The sequence below is a fragment of the Convolutriloba macropyga genome, chromosome 11, assembly GCF_964194025.1.
Source record: "Convolutriloba macropyga chromosome 11, txConMacr16.3, whole genome shotgun sequence".
Classification (NCBI taxonomy): Eukaryota; Metazoa; Xenacoelomorpha; order Acoela; family Convolutidae; genus Convolutriloba; species Convolutriloba macropyga.
The window spans coordinates 45,305,650-45,332,049 of record NC_134478.1 but is presented as its reverse complement, the minus strand read 5'-3'; the positions used below and the strand labels follow the sequence as shown (position 1 = coordinate 45,332,049).

Genomic DNA, 26,400 nt, shown 5'->3' with positions numbered 1-26,400 from the left:
TTTTCAGTCACAACCTTTTCGGTCGTCATCTCGAGTTTTGACATATTTTTTCGAACATGCTAGCGAAATAAGTTCGGATAGTCGCTTGTCTACAAGCGGAAATCAATCATTGTTTAAATAGAAATTAGTTTAAAAAGTTGATGTTAGAATATCGATCAAACTATAGTCTTAAACTTAGTGAGAATTAGAAAGAAAGTTTGACTTACCAGATTAGAAAGACAAGCAATATGACTCGATCAAAGAAATTATATAAATGAATCGTCAAGAAATGGTGCTGAGAATCAATATTCGGTTCAAATTGGTGAATCTAGATAACTATTATTAGAGTTAGATTAAGTGATGTAAAATCTTCCCAGCATGTATTAAATGATGATGATATCTCCGGAAGTGTGAATGAATTCTTAGAAAAGTGCAAATGCATTCCATTTATGGTTCCCTTTGCGACTGATTTGCAGAAGCAAACCATATTGGGTAACCTTTGCGACCCCCACTATAAATCAAGGTGCTAAGATTAGTTTTGTATCTTGACTTCTTCACACTGATAATGGGTATATATACAGCTGATTTTTGAGTCCTTTTTCATCCCCCAAATTCAAATCACCATCTTGATCTAATAATCAGATCTCTCCTGTAAATCTCTAAATTCTACTGTAAATTATCGTTTTGTTATTCTCTCATTTTTGAGAAATTAATTCTTTTACGTAGTTAAAAACGCTTTTTATTCCGCTTGCGAAAGTCCATAACCCAACTGGTTATGGGCCCAGCAATTTTCTAAGTCATAAAATTGATTTCCAAAACAAAACCAATTTGTTGTTGACAGTCATAATCCTTTTCTGCTTAGTACCTTTTCTTTTCACAGTTGTTTTGCCTGCTCAAACTTCAATGGATCAACAGACAGTAAACCTGCTGACCTACACAGGAAAAGCACAGGACTTTCCAATCTGGAGCACAAGATTTGTGGCGATGATTCAGACGAAGGGACTCTACAAATCACTACTGGGGACAGAGGAGCAACCCAATGAGCCTGCGCCGCTGGCCAATGGGGCAACCAATGATGAGAAGAAGAACCACAAGGTGCTGAAGGATGCATATGAGAAGGAAGTTGCAGACATCAAGGAGAAACGGAACAATGTGTGGTGCCATCTGGCACTGACTCTAGATGCAACAACCCTCTTGCTGATGAGACATGACTGTGTTGGAGATGATGGCATTGGAGATGGGCAAAGGCTTGGAAGCTTTTGCAAGAGAGATTTCAGAGTGTGGAGACGACGACAGTGGTGACTTTAGTGGCACAGCTTGCTCGACTGCAGCTCGAGGATTCTGAGGATTTGGTCAGCTTCATCAGAGGACAGGAGTTGCTCACAAGGCTACAAGAAGCAGGGGAAGCAGTCTCAGAGACCCTCTTCAACGCCTTGGTCCTCAATGGTCTGCCAATGAGGTATGAAAGTTTTGTTATACAGGAAAACTTCAACCCGGCAACGAACTTCACAGAGTTGAGGAAAAGGCTGCAGAACTTTCATGAGAGCACGGTGCAGAGACACAAGGGACAAAGTGGTTCAGTGGCACTGGCAGTGAAGCGTGACTTCAAGAAGGGACCCAAGAAAGGAAACTGCTTTGTGTGTGGTATCCCTGGACACTTTGCCAAGGACTGCAGGAAGAAAGAGACAGCACAATGCATCAAGTGTGGTGAGAAGGGTCACCTAGACAGGGCATGCAAGAGACAAAGAGATGAAGGCAAACATGAGTCAGTGGCAATGGGTCCAACATTGACTACACCAGACGAGGAATGCTGGGCAGCTCTTAACCAGTGGAAGACAGCAGGCATGCTAGTGGACAGTGGTTGTACAGATCACATAGTGACGAACATCGATGCGTTTCTGGACTTTGTGCCCATTCAATCAGTGGTCAGAAATCCCAACGGAGAGGCTTCCAGAGTGGTGGGCAGAGGCTGTGTGAGGATCAGCATACCCTCAAACAAAGGGGAATTCCAATGCGAACTCAAAAATGTTGTGTGTGCCGGACTATTCTTCAAACCTCCTATCAGTCTCAAGATGCACGGAGTGGGGACATAGCTTCACTTTCGAGAGAGGAAACAGCTGCATGAAACTCCAGAAGGGAACTCGGGTAAAACTAACACAAAAAAATAATTTGTTTCACTTACCCTGCAGCGTTCTAGAATTCAAGATGAGTTCCAACAGCGTGAAACTTGACAGTGCAAGGAAGTGGCACAGACGATTGTGTCATTTGAATCAAGCGGATGTGGTCAGGAATGCACCAGAGACAGTGGGGGAACTCGATGATGTATGCAATGTGTGTGCATTGGCCAAGATCACAAAGACTCCAGTACCAAGAGTGGCAGAGACCCAAGCAGAAGAGAAGCTGGAGAGGTTGTTCACAGACGTGATGGGACCTTTCAGAGTAGAGTCACTGTCAGGGTTCCGGTTCTGCATTGTGTTTGCAGACTAGTACACGAAGTTTGTGTTTGTGGACTTGCTTAAGGCAAAAAGGGAAGCACTGGCCAGCCTGAAGAAATTTGTTCTCAGTGTGGGGACGCCCAAGAAGCTGAGGCAAGACAATGCGAAAGAGTTTCTCTCAGCGCAGTTCAAGACGTACTGCTTAGATGCAGGCATTCTACAGAAAAAGACCATACCAGAGACGCCACAACAGAATGGGTTAGCTAAGAGGTGCAACAGGACACTGCTGGAGATGGCAAGATGTTTGCTCATTGACTCAGGACTTCCCAAGATGATATGGGGAGCAGCAATTCTTCACGCAGCAAGGATCAGAAACTTGGTTGTGAGACGAGGCGAAGAAAAATTCCCAGCAGAGCTGATGAGAGGTGTAAAACCTAAGCTTCCAATTAGTAAATTATCTATTTTTGGTTGCACAGTCTTCATGAGGAAGAGGGACAGAGAAGTCAGCAAACTTGAACCCAAGGCACTGGAAGGAAAGTTTGTGGGTTACACTGAAGAAAACGGATAACTGGTGTACATACCCAACACACGCAAGGTGATGGCAGTTCGAGATGTGATCATCAAGGAGTCTGAAGTGGGCTCAATTCCTGACAACAGTGAAACGGCTGACCTACTAGATGATGGGTCGGAACTGGGAATCTGGCACCCAGCTGATGGTCATCAAGACGATGACAACAGAGAACGACAGGACACATCTACTGCAATAAAGGAGGAGTGGCATGACGCAGGGAGCGTGAATACTCAAGAAACAACACTGAGACAAGAGGCCTCGGATGTTGGAGAAACATCACTAGATGAAGAATCTACTGCAACAAGATAGAGTCACAGAGACTCAGATTCACTGGAAGACAGTGACACAGAAGACTTCTCACAGTTAGAGACAGTTGGCTTCAATGAAGATGCACTGGAACACGCGGACAGAGCAGAGCCCAGACGAGGGACACGAGCAAGGAATGTTCCGCAATTTTTTGAAGAAGTCAGGACACATCTTGCTGTGACTGAGGGCGACTATGTGGAACCCAAAATAGTTTACGAAGCCAAGCAAGGTGACGATTGGGACCAGTTGCACCGGGCAATGAAGGACGAGGTCAAGGCACTCCAAGACAACGAGACTTGGAACCTAGTGAGACCACCCACAGACAGGGACGTCATACCGGGCAAATGGGTCTACAAAGTGAAATTGGGACCCAGTGGTCAAGTGGACAAATAAAAAGCGCGCTATGTGGCGAAAGGCTTCAAACAAGTGGAAGGACTGGACTACTTTGAGACTTTTGCGCCTACCTGTAAGCCGGAGACATTCAGGATTCTACTTCAGCTATCAGCGAAGCAGGGCCATGTGATGCACCAATTTGATGTCAAGACTGCTTTCCTGCACTCACCAATCGAGGAAGAAGTTTATCTGGAACAGCCACAGGAGTTTGTAAAACGCGGATCAGATGGGGAGAAGTTAGTTTGTCGACTAAATAAATCAATTTACGGTTTGAAACAGGCTGCTAACAACTGGTACAAAGAGCTGGCAAACTTCCTACTGAGACAGGGGTTCACCAGAAGAAGGAACGATCACTGTTTGTTTGCAAGATCAGAGGCAGAGGATCACACCTTCATCTTGGTCTGGGTTGACGACATCATAGTAGCATCAAGAAGTATGACAGTGGTCTCTGATGTCAAGAAGGCACTAGAAGCAACCTTTCACATGGAAGACAGAGGGAGACTACACTGGTTTCTGGGTCTAAGAATCAGACGAGAAGAGGGCAATGTCACAGTCGACCAAGAACGCTACATAGAAACAATGCTTGAGCGGTTTCAAATGGATCAATGGAAACCCTCAAGAACTCCAGCTGACTTGAATTTGAAACCTCAGACAGCACAGAACGGAGACGAAGAAGTGGACCAAAGGATCTACAGAAGCTTGGTTGGATCACTTCTGTATCTGGCCAAACAGACGAGGCCAGACATCATGTTCACAGTCAACATTCTGTCCAGACACATGAATGCACCTACCAATCAACACTGGATGTGCGGAAAACGACTTCTGCGATATCTTCAAGGTTCAAAAGGTTTAAAACTTACTTACACAAAAGAGGCTAGTTATGATTTAGTGGGGGAAAGTGATGCAGACTGGTCTGGAGACGTGAACGACAGAAAATCAACAACGGGCTGTTACTTCAAGCTCAACGGACGTGGCGCAGCACTCAGCTGGGGTGTCAAGAAGCAGGCCACAGTTGCTCTTTTTTTCATCAGAAGCAGAATATCAGGGCATGGCAGCAGCAGTTCCGGAAGCACTCTACCTGAAACAACTTCTAGAAGATTTTGGCATCCAACAGAAACGTCCAATAGCAATTGGAGAGGACAACCAAAGTTGTATCAGACTTTGCCAAAACCCAGTCATGCACAAGAGGAGCAAGCACATCGAGACAAAGTTCCACTTCATTCGAGACAAAACGGAGGACTGGACTATTTCAATTCATTACGTTCCTACAGACAAAATGGCAGCGGACATCTTCACAAAGTCCTTACCCGTTTCCAAAGTGGAAACATTCAGAGCAGTTTTGATGGGAACAGACTCTACGCAATCAGCTCAAGTCTGAGTGGGGGTGTTAGAATATCGATCAAACTATAGTCTTAAACTTAGTGAGAATTAGAAAGAAAGTTTGACTTACCAGATTAGAAAGACCAGCAATATGACTTCGATCAAAGAAATTATATAAATGAATCGTCAAGAATTGGTGCTGAGAATCAATATTCGGTTCAAATTGTTGAATCTAGATAACTATTATTAGAGTTAGATTAAGTGATGTAAAATCTTCCCAGCATGTATTAAATGATGATGATATCTCCGGAATTGTGAATGAATTCTTAGAAAAGTGCAAATGCATTCCATTTATGGTTCCCTTTGCGACTGATTTGCAGAAGCAAACCATATTGGGTAACCTTTGCGACCCCCACTATAAATCAAGGTGCTAAGATTAGTTTTGTATCTTGACTTCTTCACACTGATAATGGGTATATATACAGCTGATTTTTGAGTCCTTTTTCATCCCCCAAATTCAAATCACCATCTTGATCTAATATTCAGATCTCTCCTGTAAATCTCTAAATTCTACTGTAAAATATCGTTTTGTTATTCTCTCATTTTTGAGAAATTAATTCTTTTACTTAGTTAAAAACGCTTTTTATTCCGCTTGCGAAAGTCCATAACCCAACAGTTGAATTAAGATTACGGGGAAAATATAGATGCAAATTTTTATTGAATGAAATGCCAAACCTAACTTTTCAGGTTGAGTTGCAGAACTAATTTGGTTGTTTTTTTTAAAAAAAAATTGTTTTTGTTGCTTAATCGCAGGGAACTCTACGTTGCAGAACATGAGTTCAGGTTCGTGCCTGTAACAAGGAACAATCTCCTACATGTACGAGGGAACGACACGATCTCCGAGCAGTACTTTCAGGAATCAGAAATATTGTCTCTTGCAACTGACGTGTGTGAGACATCTTCAGCCATTATTGCGAAAGTTAGTTTTAATCTGGAACTGTTTTGTATACCTCCCTCCCCCCCCCCCCCCCACGTGAACAAAAATTTTTGTTCCATTTTGTGCGGTCCTACTAAAGCGTGTTTGTATAAGAGGTTTGACTATCCATTACAGTTTTTATATACCATTTCTAAGGTCTTAGTTAAAACTTACATAAAACTATAAATTTTGAGGGTTCATAATCTGCCGGGGCAAACAAAAATCATAGTAATGATTATGTTTAACTAGCTTTCTGAATTTTCGAAAGCCATCTAACGCTGAAAATTGTGTTTAACATATCACGTGGTTAATGATAATATAAATGGAGCTCAATGTTAAAACGTATCGTCAAAAGAATGATAATTCAACTCAGTAATGTGCTACAGATCAACATAATGATTAAAGGTTTTACAGTCCAGTGAATTCAGGCAAGCAACAGCGACGGTCTTTAAAGACTAAAAAAAACACTTTTATTTCCAAGTAGTTGTAACAATTTATTTTTTGTAACAAAACTGCCCAGGAGTGTTCAGACAACAGATCAAAATGTATTAATTTATGTGACCATTTAGTATACATTTTTTTGGCTAGCTCCACCAATGACCAACAAGAAAAAAGATGTAAGGCCCTAATTACGTTTTTTAAATCTAATTTCTCGCGAGCTGATAGCACCATAAGACGAGTATTTACTACAATTCGTAAACTGTTATATTAGGTAGATTTTTATTTCTGAGGCAATTTTTTTTTGTTTTAGAGCTTTCAGCTGAACGGGTAGATTAGTCCAGTCCTCACAAACTTTTTTGATAATTCAATGTTAAATTCTATTTTTGACTCTTAATTTTGAAGTTAAGAGCTTTTCAGTTATTTTGTGCGCGTTTATAATCCAGGTACGGAGTGTATACTCTTCTGGTTGTCTGAATGATGCAAGTTCTTTTTTCAGTTATCTAAAGTGGTCAGCGTTTTCAATTTAAAATTTTTTTCTATAGACAGGAAGGAATATTTAATTCTAAGGTCTCGTAGTACCAGTACAGTCCTCTTTTAGTACCAGTACATGCTCGAATACTACAAAAGTATCTTTGAAGTTTAATAAAATTTTTGTCTGTCGAGTGATCTAACAGTGAAGAATACTGTGAACAGATCAAGACCAAGTCTTTAGAACTGTTTTCATTCGTGATATTGGGACGTCATTTTGGAAGTGCATATGAGGTTTTTATCCCACACGCCATTTTTTTACGCAGAGGTTTTGCTTGGTCTTGGAAATATAAGTTTTATCTAAGTAGACCCTTAGTTATTTCCAAGGGTTGAATCTTGGATGACTTTGAAGCCAAAATTTACTGAACCACCATCTTTTGCTGGTCTTTGTTGTCCAAAAAAACGAGCACTGTGTTTGAGTGATTCAATTGTAGCTTCAAATGAGATAAAATTTTGACAGCAGATGAGTATTTTGATCGAGATCTTTGTACTTTTTTTGCTTTTTCTGTTCAAGTTGTAAGTATCATTGTGTCGTTCTCATACTAGATTCTTCTACTGGATGTTTTTCAAGGTTTTGTCCCATGTCTTTTTAATTAAGAATTGAAAAGTAAAGATCTAAGCTTTATTCCCTGGAGAGTTCTCTATCTAATAGAAGCTCATCGGACTCAGTGTTGTTCACAATTCTTGTTAGTGTATCAATATTTAATAGATTTTTTCCATGGCACTTAATTAAAGATTCGAGATCCAATCAAACTGGTCACCGAATTAGAAGCTTGCACCTGAAAATGCGAGAAGGCATCTAAAAGAAAATTGTGTTTGTCCGTAAAGGAAATTCTATAAAGTCTGTTGTGCATAATAGTGCACACACTGTTGAGAGCTTTTTCCTGAAGCCATTTTGCGTCCCACTCAGTAACCCATTTCTGTTCAAGAATTCATGAATTTTTTTCTCAAGTTTCATTGGCTTTAAATACACATGGGATAATTGATTTTGGCCTCCGATTATCCAGTTCTTCAAGCAAATTTTGTCTGAATTTGGTTAACTTCAGATGTTCTGAGCATTTGCGGAAATATGATCTAGCAAAGCTCTTGTTTATTATGAATCAGAGATGTTTGATAACGGCTGTTCCATCGTCCCTGAAAGCCCATGGGGGACAAGGTGACGGCCGTTGGAGTTGCCTTTCGCCTGGTATATTAGTGCATGTATTGTGGACTCAAGCCTGCAGGGAAAAATATCAGAGTGATTATTTTTCTATTCGTTGTTGCTGAATTGGGGATTTCATTATCTAATTTTCGATGCTCTCTCCAGTTCTTGGATGAATGGACTAAAAACTTAAACAAATGTTAAAAATCTCTCGTGAAGACTGGCATAACTTTTCCTTCAAGTTTTTTAGGTCTTAATTTTCATTTTTAATACCTATAGTCACCATATATTCAATAAGGTTAGAAGTACAACTCTTTATACAAATCTGTGTGGCTTCAGTTTTGTTGTGGATATTGAAACCATAAGGTAATAGAAGCTTTTTTATATCACCGTGTTTGAAATAGTTGATTTTTTAAAAGCCAATTAAAAATTATTGCTTTCCATTTTGTGATCGCGGAATCGTTTTGCCGATCAGCTATTGTCAGTTGCTCTGGAAACATTTTCATTTTAGACGAATTCTTATTGGCGATTAAAAAATAAACTGTTTGGTGAATAACATGCATTCAATTTGATGGTTTCCTTGAGCCAGCGGTCGTTCTTTGGTTGTTTTTGTTTTACCCAGAGCTTTTAAAGACATCGGATAATTTATTAGGATCGCTTCTTAAATTGGGCTTAAACATTTTTGGTATTAAAATCAACAATTCTCTCTATTTTATCATTTTATCATATTTGTTTGTTTTCAATGCCTCTAGTTTCAATGAAACCTTAGATTTTATTAGCAGTTCGCTCTTTTAGGTATCTTTTAGTAAGACTTATGCAGTTTCAATGATAAATCTTTATCTTATTCATTTTCCTTTCCTAGATATTCTCACCAATCTTGAAAGATAGGACAGAACCGGTGTTTCGTTCAATGTCCCAACATTTAAATAATTTAATGGAAGTTATCATTGTATCAGCAAGCCATAAAAATAAGTAGAGGTGAGCAAATGTTGAAGCAAAGGTTTGTGGTTTACCAATTTTTCTATTACTTTTGCAAGAAATCTTGGGCCCAACAATAGAAGAAAGACGAAAAGCTGATCATGTTTGAACCAAGACATAGAATTCAATCATTTTAGAAGAAAAGAAAAGCAGACTTTATTTTGAAATTATCAAATTATCTGGGTTGCATCCTGCATCCAAAAAATTCAGTAAGTTAATCCTTTTTGACCAAAAAAAATTTTATGAAGGTTCATAGATATTGTAATACCTCGGGAAACTCTAAACTTGAAAGTTTTGGTTACCATGAGGAAAACGCCCAGCTCTATGTGAAATTTGATACCTGTTTGCATGATGGAGTTTTATAAGTAGGCCTAGGGTCCCGGGTCGAGGAAAAAACGGAAAAATATGTAAGATAAGCGGTGAAAAGTTAGTTTTTTCACCGCAAATTTCGTATAGAATTTTGCGGTGAAATGCGGTGAATGCGGTGAAATAATGTAAGATCACCGCTAGAGTAGGCGGTGATCTTACAAAAATTCACCACAATTCACCGCTAAAATATGTAATTTCACCGCTAAATATGTAATTTCACCGCTAAGTTAAGCGGTGAATTTGTATAATTTCACCGCAATTAAGGCTGTTTTAACAAAATTTTAACACTTTTTTCCAGGCGGTGATCGAGTTGGTGTAATTTCACCACTAAAGAAAGCGGTGATTTCATGTAATTTCACCGCTTTCACTGCTGTTCTCGCAAAAATTTAACACTTTTTTCTAAGCGGTGAATTTATGTAAGTTCACCATTAATTTAAGCGGTGAATTTATGTAATTTCACCGCATTCACTGTTGTTCTCGCAAAGTTTCAACAGTTTTTTCCAAGCGGTGAATTCATGTAAGTTCACCACTAAATTAAGCGTTGAATATATGTAATTTCACCGCTTTCACCGCTTATCTTACATAATTTGGACACTTTGATTCAAGGCGGTGAATGTATATAATTTCACCGCTAAATTCAACGGTAAAATTATGTAATTTCACGGCTACCAGGCGATTAAGGTTTTTTTCACCGCATTCACCGCCTGACTTATGTAATTTCACCGCATTCACCGCTTATCTTACAAAATTTTCCGCATTCACCGCTTATCTTACATAATTTTGCGGTGAATGGCGGTGACACCTCGGCCCGGGGTGGTTTATTAATGGCAGCTGTGACTGAAGATTGAGTTCGGGCTATGAGTCATTTTTGATGATTATAGGAGGTGTGATAACAGCTATTTTTTAAGCGACGGAGTCCCGTGTTGTTTATTAAAGTGTCCATTGTCTATGTAAAATTAACTATAGCATTAATTGAAACCAGAATCTATAGCAGCATGTCTAACATTGCCTTTTAGTTGACCAATTTATTACTAATTACTGTTATCAAACTTTTCATTAAGATGTGCGATTAATTCATCTTTGAACTTGTTTTTTATGTATTGACCATTATTTTACAAAAGGTGTATCTCAAAAAACAAATGAATGTGCATTAAATTTCTGATTATATAAGTCAGTGAGCTTCAAACGTTCTCCAAAATTTGTCGCGGTGTTTTTTACTATGATGCTTTTATATCTTTTGGTACGTGTTAAGTTTCTTTTTCTCCTATTATTGCACTTCTTTAATTTTTTGTACCCCTTTATCGATGTATGGCAATAGCAATGGGGAGTGAGGCTCTTGTTTTCCTGTTATGCTGCTTCCAATTAACAAACTTTTGTTTGGGCTCTTTTAGTTCCATTTTTGGGAACGATCTTACTTGTTCACTGTAGTCAGCTTGAAGTGATGCCTTCTCTTCTGAACATTGCTTTTTATAAATCCCTTACAAGATTGCTGTGAAGCTGTTCACAAGAATTCACCACAATTAAAAAAACTGTTTGGTGAGTAACATGCATTCAATTTGATGGTTTCCTTGAGCCGCGGTTGTTCTTTGGTTGTTTTTGTTTTACCCAGAGCTTTTAAAGACATCGGATAATTTATCAGGATCGCTTCTTAAAATGGGTTTAAACATTTTTGGTATTAAAATCAACAATTCTCTCTATTTTATCATTTTATCATATTTGTTTGTTTTCAATGCCTGTAGTTTCAATGAAACCTTAGAATTCATTAGCATTTCGCTCTTTTAGGTATCTTTTAGTAAGACTTATGCAGTTTCAATGAAAAATCTTTATCTTATTCATTTTCCGTTCCTAGATTTTCTTACCAATCTTGAAAGATAGGACAGAACCGGGGTTTCGTTCAATGTCCCAACATTTCAATAATTTAATGGAAGTTATCATTGTATCAGCAAGCCATAAAAATAAGTAGAGGTGAGCTAGCATTTTATTGATTTATACTTTTTGTGTTCTGAGAAACTTTTGAGCCTTCAAATGTTGAAGCAAAGTTTTGTGGTTGACCAACTTTTCTATTATTTTTGCGAGAAATCTTGGGCCCAAAAATAGGAGAAAGACGAAAAACTGGTCTCGTATGAACCAAGACATAGAATTCAATCATTTTAGAAGAAAAGAAAAGCAGACTTTGTTTTAAAAATCAAATTATCTGGGTTGCATCCTGCATCCAAAAAATTCAGTAAGTTAATCACTTTTAACCAAAAAAAGATTTATGCAGGTTTATAGATATTGTAATACCTCGCGAAACTCTACACTTGAATGTTTTGGTTACCATGAGGAAAACGCCCAGCTCTATGGGAAATTTGATACCTGTTTGCATGATGGAGCTTTATAAGTAGGCCTAGGGTGTGGTTTATTCATGGCAGCAGTGACTGAAGATTGAGTTCGGGCTATGAGTCATTTTTGATGATTATAGGAGGTGTGATAACAGCTATTTTGTCAGCGACGGAGTCCCGTGTTGTTTATTAAAGTGTTCATTGTCTATGTAAAATAAACTATAGCATTAATTGAAACCAGAATCTATAGCAGCGTGTCTAACATTGCCTTTCAGTGGCCCAATTTATTACTAAATACTGTTATCAAACTTTTCATTAAGATGTGCGGTTAATTCATCTTTGAACTCTTGTTTTATGTATTGACCATTATTTTACAACAGGTGTATCTCAAAAAAAAATGAATGTGCATTAAAATTCTGATTATATAAGTCAGTGAGCTTCAAACCTTTTCCAAAATTTGTTGCGGTGTTTTTACTATGATGCCTTTATACCTTTTGGTACGTTTTAAGTTTCTTTTCCTCTTAATATTGCACTTCTTTAATTTTTTGTACCCCTTTTTCGATGTATGGCAATAGCAATGGGGAGTGAGGCTCTTGTTTTCCTGTTATGCTGCTTCCAATTAACAAATTTTTGTTTGGGCTCTTTTAGTTCCATTTTTGGGAACGATCCTACTTGTTCACTGTAGTCAGCTTGAAGTGATGCGTTCTCTTCTGAACATTGCTTTTTATAAATCCCTTACAAGATTGCTGTGAAGCTGTTCACAAAAATTCACCACAATTAAAAAAAACTGTTTGGTGAATAACATGCTTTCATTTTGATGGTTTCCTTCAGCCGCGGTCGTTCTTTGATTGTTTTTGTTTTCCCCAGAGCATTTAAAGACATCGGATAATTCATTAGGATCGCTTCCTAAATTGGGCTTAAACATTTTTGGTATTAAAATCAACAATTCTCTCTATTTTATCATTTTATCATATTTGTTTGTTTTCAATGCCTCTAGTTTCAATGAAACCTTAGATTTTATTAGCAGTTCGCTCTTTTAGGTATCTTTTAGTAAGACTTATGCAGTTTCAATGAAAAATCTTTATCTTATTCATTTTCCGTTCCTAGATTTTCTCACCAATCTTGAAAGATAGGACAGAACCGGGGTTTCGTTCAATGTCCCAACATTTAAATAATTTATTGGAAGTTATCATTGTATCAGCAAGCCATAAAAATAAGTAGAGGTGAGCTAGCATTTTATTGATTTATACTTTTTGTTTTCTAAGAAACTTTTGAGCCTTCAAATGTTGAAGCAAAGTTTTGTGGTTTATCAATTTTTCTATTATTTTTGCAAGAAATCTTGGGCCTAACAATAGGAGAAAGACAAAAAAATGATCTTGTTTGAACCAAGACATTGACTTCAATCATTTTAGATGAAAAGAAAAGCAGATTTTATTTTAAAAATCAAATTATCTGGGTTGCATCCTGTATCCAAAAAATTCAGTAAGTTAATCACTTTTAACCAAAAAAAATTGTATGCAGGTTTATAGATATTGTAATACCTCGCGAAACTCTACTTTTGAATGTTTTGGTTACCATGAGGAAAACGCCCAGCTCTATGGGAAATTTGATACCTGTTTGCATGATGGAGCTTTATAAGTAGGCCTAGGGTCCCGGGTCGAGGAAAATTCGGGAAAATATGTAAGATAAGCGGTGAAAAGTTAGTTTTTTCACCGCAAATTTTGTACATAAATTTGCGGTGAAAGCGGTGAAACTATGTAAGATCACCGCTAGAGTAAGTGGTGATCTTACAAAAATTCACCACAATTCACCGCTAAAATATGTAATTTCACCGCTAAATATGTAATTTCACTGCTAAGTTAAGCGGTGAATTTGTATAATTTCACCGCAATTAAGGCTGTTTTAACACAATTTTAACACTTTTTTCCAGGCGGTGATTGAGTTGGTGTAATTTCACCACTAAAGAAAGCGGTGAATTTATGTAATTTCACCGCATTCACTGTTGTTCTCGCAAAATTTCAACACTTTTTTCCAAGCATTGAATTCCTGTAAGTTCACCATTAAATTAAGCGTTGAATATATGTAATTTCACCGCATTCACCGCTTATCTTACATAATTTGGACACTTTGATTCAAGGCGGTGAATTTATATAATTTCACCGCTAAATTCAGCGGTAAAATTATGTAATTTCCCCGCTACCAGGCGATTAAGGTTTTTTTCACCGCATTCACCGCCTGATTTATGTAATTTCACCGCATTCACCGCTTATCTTACAAAATTTTCCGCATTCACCGCTTATCTTACATAATTTTGCGGTGAATGGCGGTGACACCTCGGCCCGGGGTGGTTTATTAATGGCAGCTGTGACTGAAGATTGAGTTCGGGCTATGAGTCATTTTTGATGATTATAGGAGGTGTGATAACAGCTATTTTTCAGCGACGGAGTCCCGTGTTGTTTAATAAAGTGTCCATTGTCTATGTAAAATTGACTATAGCATTAATTGAAACCAGAATCTATAGCAGCGTGTCTAACATTGCCTTTTAGTGGCCCAATTTATTACTAATTACTGTTATCAAACTTTTCATTAAAATGTGCGATTAATTCATCTTTGAACTTATTTTTTTATGTGTTGACCATTATTTTACAACAGGTGTATCTCAAAAAACAAATGAATGTGCATTAAATTTCTGATTATATAAGTCAGTGAGCTTCAAACGTTCTCCAAATTTTGTTGCGGTGTTTTTACTATGATGCTTTTATACCTTTTGGTACGTTTTAAGTTTCATTTTTCTCGTTATATTGCACTTCTTTAATTTTTTGTACCCCTGAATGGATGTATGGCAATAGCAATGGGGAGTGAGGCCCTTGTTTTCCTGTTAAGCTGCTTCCAATTAACAAATTTTTGTTTGGGCTCTTTTAGTTCCATTTTTTGGAACGATCTTACTTGTTCTCTGTAGTCAGTTTGAAGTGATGCGTTCTCTTCTGAAAATTGCTTCTTATAAATTCCTGGCGAGATTGCTGTGAAGCTGTTCGCAAGTTTTGCAACAAAATTTTGAATGAAATTATGTATTCTGATAATATTGTTGAAATTTCAACGTAAATTTTGTTCAATTCTTCCATATTTAGCATCATGAAACTGCGTTCCTCGAGAGTTGACATGGTTCAGGTATTAATACTAGAGCTGAATGTAATGATCTGGAGATTAGTTGGATTATAAATGTTTTTTCTTGAGAACTCTTCAAAAAATTGCTTAAGTTTAAATTATTTGATGATAATTTTGAAGGTTGGTTTCCATTGGATTTGAATTTTTGCTTTTACATGACGTCAAAATATATGTCTGTTTAAAAAACTTTTAGAAAGTTGTTTTTCTCAGGACGTGAATGCAGATATCATCAATGGATACTCGAACCGGAAAGTGGACTTCCAAAGAACTGGATCCTTTCCCAGATCGAGGAAACTGACCTTGTACGAGAAAAGTTTAATTCACGAGGCAGCATTACCCCCTCTCGAGGAGGAACAATTGGTAAGCTCAACTTTTTATGAAAACAGTCAAGAAAATGTTTGAAAATATCTCAAAATTATTTCATGATATTTCAAAATTTGGGATTTCAGCAACACTATAAGATCCTGAGCACAGAAAAAATATAATAAGAAATCAGGCGGAAGTTAGACAAAGAATCAACGAGGAGGATTGGTAATGTGAGTGCACAGCACGTAAAGACCACAACCCGCCTTGTGCCCAAAAAATTATCAAATTTTGAAAAAATAAAACAGTTTCAGGCAAGAGGCAGACGTACAACTTATTTGAAGCTAATCTTGCCCGTATCACAAGAGTTCACCAGTTGGTATTTACTCATATCAATCTCCAGGAGTTTTGCTCATTTCGACCACTTGGGGTTTTTTAGTTTAAGTTTCATAATAAACGGCTTGACTCTAAGCTTCCAAGCCATTTAACAGTGGGATAAAAAGTTAGCTTTGGATGAAAGATGAAAAAATCAACCCGTAGGGCTAAATTTGTCGACAAATAACAGAAACAATAACAGATCGACTGTCTTTCGTGTGTTTGCTTAATTATTATCATCATTGAATATGTTTCAGAAAGGAGCGCAAATTGTGAGAAAGTAAGCATTACTCATTATCATAAATTAATTGGTCTAACTTGACTTACACTGACTTACATTTTAGATCATCATCTCTTCAGAATTTGATAAAGGTTGTGGGTGCATCGGAAAGCTTAAAGGTAACGATAAATCGGCACAGTTTGCTAACGATAAACTGGTTATAATTGCCACAGTTTGGTTAGAAAATCCTTCAGAGTTAATTTTTTAATATCGTAGCTGTTTTTGGTAAACTGTTTTCGGTAGCTGCTTGCAATTTTGATGCAAACGGTTTACGCACTGATCGAAAACAAGGAGGCTCGGTAATGCGCGCTCGCACATGATGTTCCGACCCTGCTAATCCAAATTTTTCGCTTCATTGTCTACCAAATGAGGAAGAGAGAGAAAACTTTTAAAAATTCAAATGCTGGTCAAAAATAATTGGCGTGTGAATGAAAAAATCCTTCCAACTCGATTCACCTATAAAGTTATTTAAAGCTAAATCGGTGGGCCGATGAGAACTGCCATTATTAAGACTACGAGACAAGACAAACAAAAAATCAAATAACACCAACAAAAATTTACATTCCAAACTCAATGTCTTTTTCTTTAAAAAAAATTATATCCTAACAAAGTCAAAACAACCTAAACTAAACAGAGTCAATTATAGCCTAAACTAAACAAATTAAATTGTACATCACTAGAAAAACATGGAACCAGTGCCTAATGAGACTTCGTAACAAGAAGACGAAAAGGAACAAAAGGGAAGTTAAAAAAATACGTTTTTGAAAACAAATAGTTTTTAATGAAAACCATTAGATATCATTTGAAATCTTTAAATAGGTTAATGTTCCTTCATACTTTAAATCATGAGAACTTTCATTATCTAGAATGTGTTGGACTTCTACAAAAACAAACAAATTCAGCGGTTAAACAAAAAATTTTAAATTATGAAGACCTTTAGAAATCAATTGAGATGGTTATGGTTAAATAATTCTACAGTATAAATATATTGGGAACTGTCATTATTCAAAAAGTGTCGTGCGATTACAAAAACAAGCAACAAATTCAGAAGAAAAAATTTTGCAAGATAACGGGGTCGAAAGCTTTAAAACCATTATCTATTCAGATAAAAAATATAATTAATTAAACTTCTAATGAACACCAATAATGAGATATTTGACTAATTATCCGACTAGGTAAAATGAAGTATTTAAAAGAACAAAAGTGGAAAAGTTAAGAAACTTTTCTTTTTCCGAAAACAATTTATTTTCAAACTCATTAAAACAATAGATATCAAATGAAGTCCCTAAGTAGCTTCTTTTTAAAAAAAAATCAATTGTCATTGGTCATTCTTCAGTCAATGGACAAAAAATAAAATTAATATAAAAAACAAAAATAAAAATTTTGCATATAACCGGGTTCGAAGCTGTTCGGACACCAAGCAAGGCACTTAAGTCCTCAGATTTGTTCCATCTCGTTTTTTCTAACCAGTAATTTGATATGCGATCTGTTATTAATGGAACTAGGCAAAAAGCAGAGAAAAAGTAACAGCAAAATGGAAATTTCAAATATACATCTACATAATTCTTAAATCATTTGATTTCAAAGTCATGAAAAACGTTTGCTATCAACTGAAATCAGTAAATAGGTTCTATTTTTATCTATTTTCTAATTTGCTCAGAGCTTCAAATATCCGGAATTTTTCATATGGCTACAGTAAGACCGACAAAAGATAAAAACAAAAATTGACAAAAAATTCTTAGAGGACGCTGTTGAAGCAGTTAAAACAACAATCTATTCGATGAAAAACTGATAGTGCAATAGTGCTTTATTTTAGGCGCCAATAACGTCATATCTCACCTGCCAATATCGTGAAAAGACAAGAAAAAGAGTCTCAAAGATTGAAAAACGGCCAAAACTCAAATTCTTTTGAAGACTCTAAGAATATAGGCAGAAGAACCATTACTTTAAACGTCAATTAACCATAGATAATAAATTTTATTCTATTAGAAAGACAATATGGCCTGTATTTTTTTATCGAGAGGTACGTGTTGACCAAAAAAGAGGAAATAGTGCAAATTTTAAAAAGCTCTTGTTTATTTTGAAAAATTTGTATCTTAAGACAAAATGACCATTATTTTTCGACTAAATGAAACGCCTACAAAAACAAATTGGACTCTCATTTGTAAGCTTTGATTTAAACGGTTTTTTTTCTGTAATTCAGGTAAAAACGCGAAAAAAGCAGCAGAAAAAATAAAATAAATCATTGACTGATTTTAATCCGAAATTTTTTAACCTTAAAAAACAATGATTAGACCTAATTTGAGTTGCTATTGCCGTCCGTCCCGTAAAAGCACGTAATTGTTCTGAATAATCTGTATATTAAAATTTGTAATTGTTTTGAATAATCAATATATCAAAACTAAATGATGCATTATTCCTCATTATAGAGTTAAATAACAAAAAACCGACAAACTTTTAATTTAAGAACAGTATCAAAGGAAGCACTCTCCTAAATTAGTCTTATTTGGAGTAATCAAAGGTTTTGTCAGCAATTTTTACGTGTTTTTATCCGGCGAATTTAACCATAGTGGGCTTAAGAAGCTTATTTCACGCCATTTATGATGAAAAAACTGCCGAATTTTGAAAAATAGCTGAATTTTATATTATAGACAAACAGTTCAGCAAGACTCCTCTGTTTTTAGATGTAAAACTGACACTACCGCTACCGACTCTCGTTACCAGTTTTAACTTAATCTGTTAGAAAAATTTTCAAAAATGGCAAATATGCGGAAAATGGAACACTAATAACAAAAATCGTGAACAATTTTTCACAAAACTTTAAACCCTGTTAACTCCGTGGAAAAACAAAATTAAAAAAAAATCTTTTTCGTTATATTTTCTACACTGGACAGGCTTTCTAATGATACCACTCACAACCCTCTACGATGAATGTAGCGATCGGCGAAAATTGACTGAACAAAAAAACCTATTTGAAAGCATAATTCGCCCCCCCCCACTAAAATTGGTTGCAAGAATAACTGTTTCTATAAAGGTTGTAATTTCTTTGCTGGGGAATTCTTTTTACATGCTTCCAAAGCATGTTCAATATTGACATTACAGAATTGCTTTTATGAAGATCGATAAATTGGAACACAACGGGACAAGCAACCCGAGAAAAATTAATTTTCGAATAAGCTAATTTTTGCTGGTATGAAAATACAGCCGTCAAAATGTTTCCTTCAATAAAAAAAATACGCTGCTCTCAGAGAATGCACCTGTAGAGAGAAAATAAACTAGTTTTCAAACATACAAGCTATATGCGTGAGTCATAATGACTCTTTTGGGCGGAAAAGATTATTAGATAATTTGATTTTTTGCGTTAACATTAATTTCAACTCAAAAGGTCAAAACATCTTTAGCTCTTTACAAAACTTGTAATAAAATATATTTTTTTCTATATCTTGCATAAAATCCAACTACTTGCATATTCTTGTCACCCTTTTGTGTTGAAATTAAGGTTTTGATCGGTATATATGATACCTATAAAAGGTTTTCAGTAACAAAGACCGTTTATAGAGGTGAATGTTAATAGAGTTCTAATTACCAGTGAAGTTCTTTCTTCTGAAGCAGTTTTTTTGGTGTTATCTTGATGAACTTTTTCCGGTATTTAGATTGGGTGCACAGTTTTTTTTCAAAAACTCAGGATATCAGGATCACAACGACAATGTAAGATGAGCATGCCTATTTTGTTCAGTCTTTTTGATAACATTTGCATGAAAAAACTATGATTATTTTAAATTTTTTACCTTGGAAATAAAGTTATTATGGCACGACGGAAGAGAATTCTACGAGATCAGTTTTTTTTCAATGAAAAGTCTTGATTAGGATACAAACTGATTAAATATTCTTAGCTGCTTCAATTCATGCTTTTTGACGTGGCTGATTTCTGCTGTTAGCCTTATACTGTTTTCATACAAAAGTCTTGCCAGTTATTTTTTAGTACCCTTCTCCGGCAATTTTCGTTTCCTATTAACCATAGAACCACCATAAATGCTTTTCTTAAAAACCGTAAACCGACCATTAATGGCTTTCTTGAATACCATGAACCTTCCATAAATGGTTTTCTTAGATGCCATACACATTCCATTTATGGCCATATTGGATACCATAGAGTTGCCATTAATGGTGATCTTAGATACCATACACCCGACCATTTATGGTATCTTGGATACCATGGTAAGATCATACACGAAAATTTGGCCCTCCGTGGATGGAACCATAAATGATCTTAAGTATGGTATCTAAGATGGGCCAACCCGGGCTGATCAATTGGAGGTCGGTCTGCTTCATATTGCAGAGGACAAACAACGTTTCCAGAAAACATTACTAGAAACAGCAACGTAAAACTAGTGTTGTTTGAAATTTTTGGAGTAAATGGTTAGTTGTTTCACGAGTAAGAACTGCACAGTAAAAAATTCCATTGAAACTGCTAGATGTATTCAAATAGCACTTTCTGATTTTTAATTTTTATTTTTTCGACAACACCATTTACTCGCTCCCGATTCCCCTCTTGCCCGTTGAGGCTGGTCTGGCTTGGACTGCTGGTGGAATTAGAAATGAATAATCGCAAATTAAAAAGACTTAAGTCGAGTTCCCATAATCTTCAACTATATGCAAAATTTTGATGATGGATAATCGTGAAATTCCAAATTCTAAAGTCCCCTATTCCAGGTTTTAGTGGTGGATTAGGGACAAAATCTCGACTATCGTATTAGCCATTGTAGTTCGGAGCAATTTTCATTTTCTTCAGGGTGGCAGAACTAACCCTGGGTTTGCCGATGATGACAAGAAAGAGGTTGAAGCCGACAATCAAAGTTTGTTTGAAGAGGTGGAAGATCTGGATAGAGCCAAACCATCATTTGACGAATCCATCGCCGCCTTCCAGAATTTAGAAGGCCGGGGAGTTTCCGATTACACAAGAACGTTGCCCAGCAGAATGCGAAGAGTTCGTTCATTAACTGAGATTAGCGATGAGCTGAACAAAAGCAACGCCGATAGTGCGAAAAACGTGAGCGAGAATTACGCTTCGGTAGAGCCGAAAAAATCTAGCTCAATCGGAAATATCTTGGAGGAGAAACCGTTCTTTAGTCGATTCTTTAGTTGATCAATTTTTGCGTCCATTATCTCTGATGAGACTCAAAGTGGTTTAGATATATTTAATTTGTGTCGGTGTTTCTAAAAGTACTGTGTTAGTTGATTTCTTGACAACTGCGTTTAAACTCGTGCATTATATTGATTGCCTTGATCTCTATATTCTCATTTATTGACAAGAGAAGTGGTCGGTCGGATGCACTTAAACCGTATTGATGTGGAAGACCTTTATCAAGGAATTTCCATTATATCTGAAAAATTCGAGCAGTTTATAGCAAGTAAATTTCATAAGGATGTTCAATAGTGCGTAGCTTTGTTGAACACGGCTTCAAGTTTCCGTATATGGAATTTCAAATTGTTATTGAAAATGCTCTGATAACTTTGAAAAAACGGAATTCTACTGTTAACAGTTCAAAGTAAGCTGATTGAGCAAAAGAACTGAGGAATGACAAAACCTCTTCTAAAGACATGGGTTTTGATTTCATTACGTTTTGAAAACCACATTTGCTGAAAGCAATGACAAAGGAAACATTACAGACAAATTTTGAATAAATCGAAACTAAATTTGCTAAATCATTGATGCAAATTTTAGTGACAGTAGCAATACGTAAATTGCCGACTAATCCCCCCCCCCCCAAATCAAAGTACTGGATTAAAGTCTGCGGCGAGATCAAAAGATTAGAATTAAAAAGTTCTCACCTTTTTGCGCACACTTAGAATACGAAAACTACCGACGTATATAACAGAGCTTGAGCGTTTCAGCGTTTTTCGCACTCGCTTTTGTTTCCTTATCTTAATACTTGTGTGCGGAAAACAGCAATCATGCTGAGTATATATACTCAGTACGATGTCGTTTTTGCGAACATTAACACAAAGCAGATGTGAACTGATCAGTTTTTTTTAATTGATAGCTACATTCGAAGAGCTGTTGTAAATCAGTCAGCCAGAACTAAACCTGAACTGATTCACAATTTATTTCAGCCGTCGTGAATCATATTACTTTTCATTCTGTTTTTTAGACTGCTTTTTATCTTGATCATATCAAAAATTACAATGATCATATTTAAAAAGTGGTATAAATTTAATGGAATTATAAGACTAAGAATTCTGACTGCGCGGGATGAAAAAAAGGTTGCCACAGGACTGTACAGAACAACTTTTCGTACTAAACAATTAAAAATCAAAAAATAAGCGTGAAAGTACTCCGAATTTACTATACATAAAGATATGCCAAAAATACTGAGCCAGCAGCAGTGGCAGTTTAGCGCTCCCATTGCAGCCCAGAGCCTCCCCTCCTCCCACCTCAATCTTAGTCACACTGACACTACCCCCTCTATTATAGTAAAACTTTTTGATGGACGGGAAGTCATATAGCTGTAATAGAAAAGTTTGCCTCTTTTTTTGTTGATCTCTATTTCACTTCTGAGCTTGGAAGAGAAAGAATACGGCATTAGGATGGTCTATGCATGAACGAACGATGAGGCAGCTCCACACCTGGAAAAAAGACATACCACGAAGATGGTCTCAACTCGAACTGACGATGTGGCATGGCAGCTTGAAATCGGGGAATAGGAATGACATCACAAAGATTTTCTCGACATGAGCCAACTCGGTGCTAAGACAGCTCCACATCTGGAAAAAGAAACATTTAGCGAGGATGGTGTTCACGTGATCCAATGAACTGGAATTCTGAAAGGGAAAGCCAAAGAGAGAAAACAATATTATAAAACCAATCACAAAAAAACCGTACAAAAAATCTCAAAAACTTAATCCATATGATTGAACAATATTATTTTTTTCGGATAAAACCAGCAAATTACTGCCTTTTAATCAATTAGCAAATCGCAAATAGGACAACACTAGGATCCGGATAGCATAACAGAAAATAAGTTAATCGCTATGATCATTTATTGTAGTACGCTGAAGACAGTGACTTTTTCCCTAAAATTTTACCGTTTCAAAGACGCAGTTAAACAAAATTACGCAACAAGACTGTTTCAAAAAGGAACAATATTCAATCTAATTTTCAATAGAAAACAGCATTAGAGTGTTTCCATCAAAAAGATACTCTGCTACGGCTATTCTCGCTTTCCGTATTATCGATCTGCAAAACAGTTTTGTCGCTGAATTAAAGGATTACGCAGGTTTTATTTCTGACGCAAAAATTACTGGCAGCTGATTTATACGTCTCCCTTTTGAGTTTTTAGTCACTGGCCTATCCACTAATGCGGCAAAGCCATGTAGTTATGATTAGTTTTGTGTGCTGGCATCACACTCAAAGCTCTCGCTGCAACCCATTACCATGTCAATTTTAACTCTAATTATTCACATCTGAATGAAATCCTTGTCAACATCATTAGCCTTTGAACAGCAATGGTTTTCGTGACTGTGTCTTTCAACTTACATTTACAGTTAATCGCGATTTTATAATAAATACTAATTTTTTTGTTCGCTATAATTGTATGTTGACACCCAGATACATACGAATCTCAATTCTTCCAGCAATAGTTGAGATTATGATTATTATTATTATTATTACTTCCAGCAATACTTGAGACACTTGGACACCAATCACAGGTGGACTTTTGCTGCCTTTTGTTTTGAAATTCTATGCACATAACAGAGTATATTGATTTATTGGTTCCATTTTTGATTATTTATTGGTTCCTTTTTACTTTGAAAAAGTTCCTGCTTTGAGGTAGAAAAGATGCTACTGCGTGCGTAACTTTTGTTATGTCACAAAAATGTAATTTAGCTCCTGGAGGAACTTGACAGGGTTCCAAGCAGATTATCAGAGAACTGATCGATATGCTTCTTTAGGATGCCTAAGGAGTAGTATGAAATCGCTCCACTGTTTCCCAATCCTAAACAAAATACCATTGCCGTAAACTCGTCTACTGTTTATGTACTTATGTCTTTGTTTTTCTAACTTTGGACTAAAATTACTGCAACAATTGGACCACCATCATTGCCAGTTTTTGACAGCTCGCTGCAGCTCGCCACAGAACACACTTTGCTTCGTATTTTTTATTGGCAGAAGAGTGGCACCCAACCGAACTGCAACGACGGTTGAATTCACATATCCTTGCAACAGTTGGAAAATGAAATCTTAGGATTGAAAGAATGTATGTTGCCTGTTCCAGACAGTTTTTGAATGAAGTTTTTCATCTAGTCAGATTTCCATGTCAAATGTTTGTCAGAAAAAATATACGACAGAGGACAATAAAAACTGAAACAATGGAATGAAACTTGGGCCCTGTTTCGCAGTGCCTATGTTTCATTCTAGGTTATCATTTTTCAGTTTTTTCACGTTATGTTTGGTTTATTTTTCTAAGCCTATCAGTGTGAGTAGAACTTGTTGAGATCAAAACACAAAAGTAAAAATCTATCTTAAAATTAACCGTGTACTGAACAAAACTTGTTCAGTAGACGGTTAATGCTAATTTATTTTGGTCTTTTTTAAAGTTTCGTTCAAGTATTTCACGATTTTTCATTCCAGCCTACAATTTGGCTAAACTTCTAGAGTTAACTTTTATAATAGTTTATCTTGTGTGATGTTTTGGATCCTTTCTGGTCAATGTTTGCTGCTCCCTAACTGGTTCTCAAAGGCATATATATTTTTTATTATTTGTAGTGTAGAGGCGACAAATAAGTAAATAAATATTAAACATCAGGGCCTTCAACGCTGGTTCCCATGCAACAATAAAACGTGCAATATGCGACCGTAAAACAGACATTGTGCTGAATGTCAAAATTGATATAAAATCTCGAAAAATGATATAATAAACAACTATGTAAAGTGTTTTCCATTCGGTTACGAGGTCTTTTCCACTTGACCTAAAAATAACGAAAGCGGTTAAATTGTCGGATTTAGTTGCTTCACCAAAAATTAAACATTTTTCGAAAGAGCAAAATATGGGTGCTGTTCGCAATATAAAGTAATGATTTCAAAAATTCCTCTTCCCTCCATCTTGATAAACCCATTCATGTTTTGGAAATTATTACTTAGGTTGGGGGTCGATTTTTTTGCTCCATCATATCGAAAAATGGTTTAAAAATAAAATTTTTTGATATTCTCACTACTTTTGTCTGCTTTCAACACTTTCCAATTTCGTTTGCATTCAACTGATTTTTTTGAAAAATTGCAAGTATAATTTGAAAGTAGATTACAGCAAGAGTTCAAAAACTTAGGTTGGGGGTCGATAATTTGCTCCATCTTATAGAAAAAATGGTTTAATATTAAAATTTTTTAATATTCTCACTACTTTTGTCTGCTTTCAACTCTTTCCAGTTTCATCTGCATCCAACTGATTTTTTTAAAAAACAAAATGGATACTTCAACCCACAACAAAATCTCACATAATTTAACGCTTATTAGCGTTGACACCTAGGCCTGGGGTCGAATAGCGGTGAATTATTTTTTTACCGCTTTCACCGCATTTCTTACATTAATTTGCCATAATAGTCTATGCGGTGAATTGTTGTAAGAAATGCGGTGAAAAGCGGTGAATTATTTTTTTCACCGCATTCACCGCAATCACCGCATTTACGAAAATTCACCGCATTTCTTACGAAAATTCACCAAAAAACCGCGACCCGGGTTTAACCAGATTCAAAGAAATTCAAATTATTCTTTGAAGCTACAGTAACCGCAAATATATAGCTCTCATGGGCTGTTCTAGGGGCATTGGCCGAAAAGGATTTAGTGCCAAGGAAGAGATGAAAAGTTTAACCGACCGCTTAATTCTGATTGATCGACAGTTCTGACTGGTAAAATATATCTTTAGATCTTCCAACCATTTCATTTGGTACGAATTGAGATTGTGGGGTTAACTTTCCTTTTTTGATACCGGCTAAAACCCTGTCTATGTCTTCGGCGATCGAACACATAAACATAGTGGTCAAAAGATTCTAGCTTCGCTTCTATTCGTCTATTTTTTCAAGAATTTTTTAAAGCAAACGTGCACCAATTGAGTTTGATGTTGCTCCTATGAACACCTGATAGTTGACTTCAGGGTTACCCTGTACTATGTCGGCACAAAATAATAATCTTTCAGCTAATTTATTTTGCCGAATTCGCAAAAGTAGCCTCGAAAAAAAAGGAACAATAAACCTTTTTTTAATTCTTATACAAACCTTCACGAATTTACCGCAAATGCATTTTGAGCAATTTATTTTTTGAGGGGGATATAGTATATGCAATTGAAGCGGGTGCATTCTTATCACTTCGAGAAATTTAGGTTCAAACACAGATCCTTTCACTGCAGCCAAATTATCATTTTCCTCCCTTTCTGCAAACATGACAACTATGTGGAGCCTAGCTGGATAAAGTTAGTTCACAATTAAACTCCAGAAAAGCATTGGATATTTGAAGATAAACATTTCA

General features: G+C 36.3%; 1 protein-coding gene across 3 annotated transcripts in view; it reads left to right on the top strand.

Moving 5' to 3' along the window:
- Positions 1–21,159, top strand: part of LOC142349214 (uncharacterized) — a 29,033-nt gene extending 7,874 nt beyond the window's left edge. For 2 of the 3 annotated variants that reach the window (XM_075400630.1, XM_075400628.1), the window contains exons 5-9: positions 5,818–5,983; positions 15,134–15,283; positions 15,859–15,881; positions 15,946–16,000; positions 20,674–21,159. In XM_075400630.1, coding sequence (XP_075256745.1) covers positions 5,818–5,983; positions 15,134–15,283; positions 15,859–15,881; positions 15,946–16,000; positions 20,674–21,027 — 748 coding nt within the window. In that variant the 3' untranslated portion in view covers positions 21,028–21,159. The remainder of the gene's footprint in view (positions 1–5,817; positions 5,984–15,133; positions 15,284–15,858; positions 15,882–15,945; positions 16,001–20,673) is intronic. The other variant, XM_075400629.1, reaches the window with a different exon arrangement.
- The last annotated feature ends 5,241 nt before the right edge of the window (positions 21,160–26,400 follow it).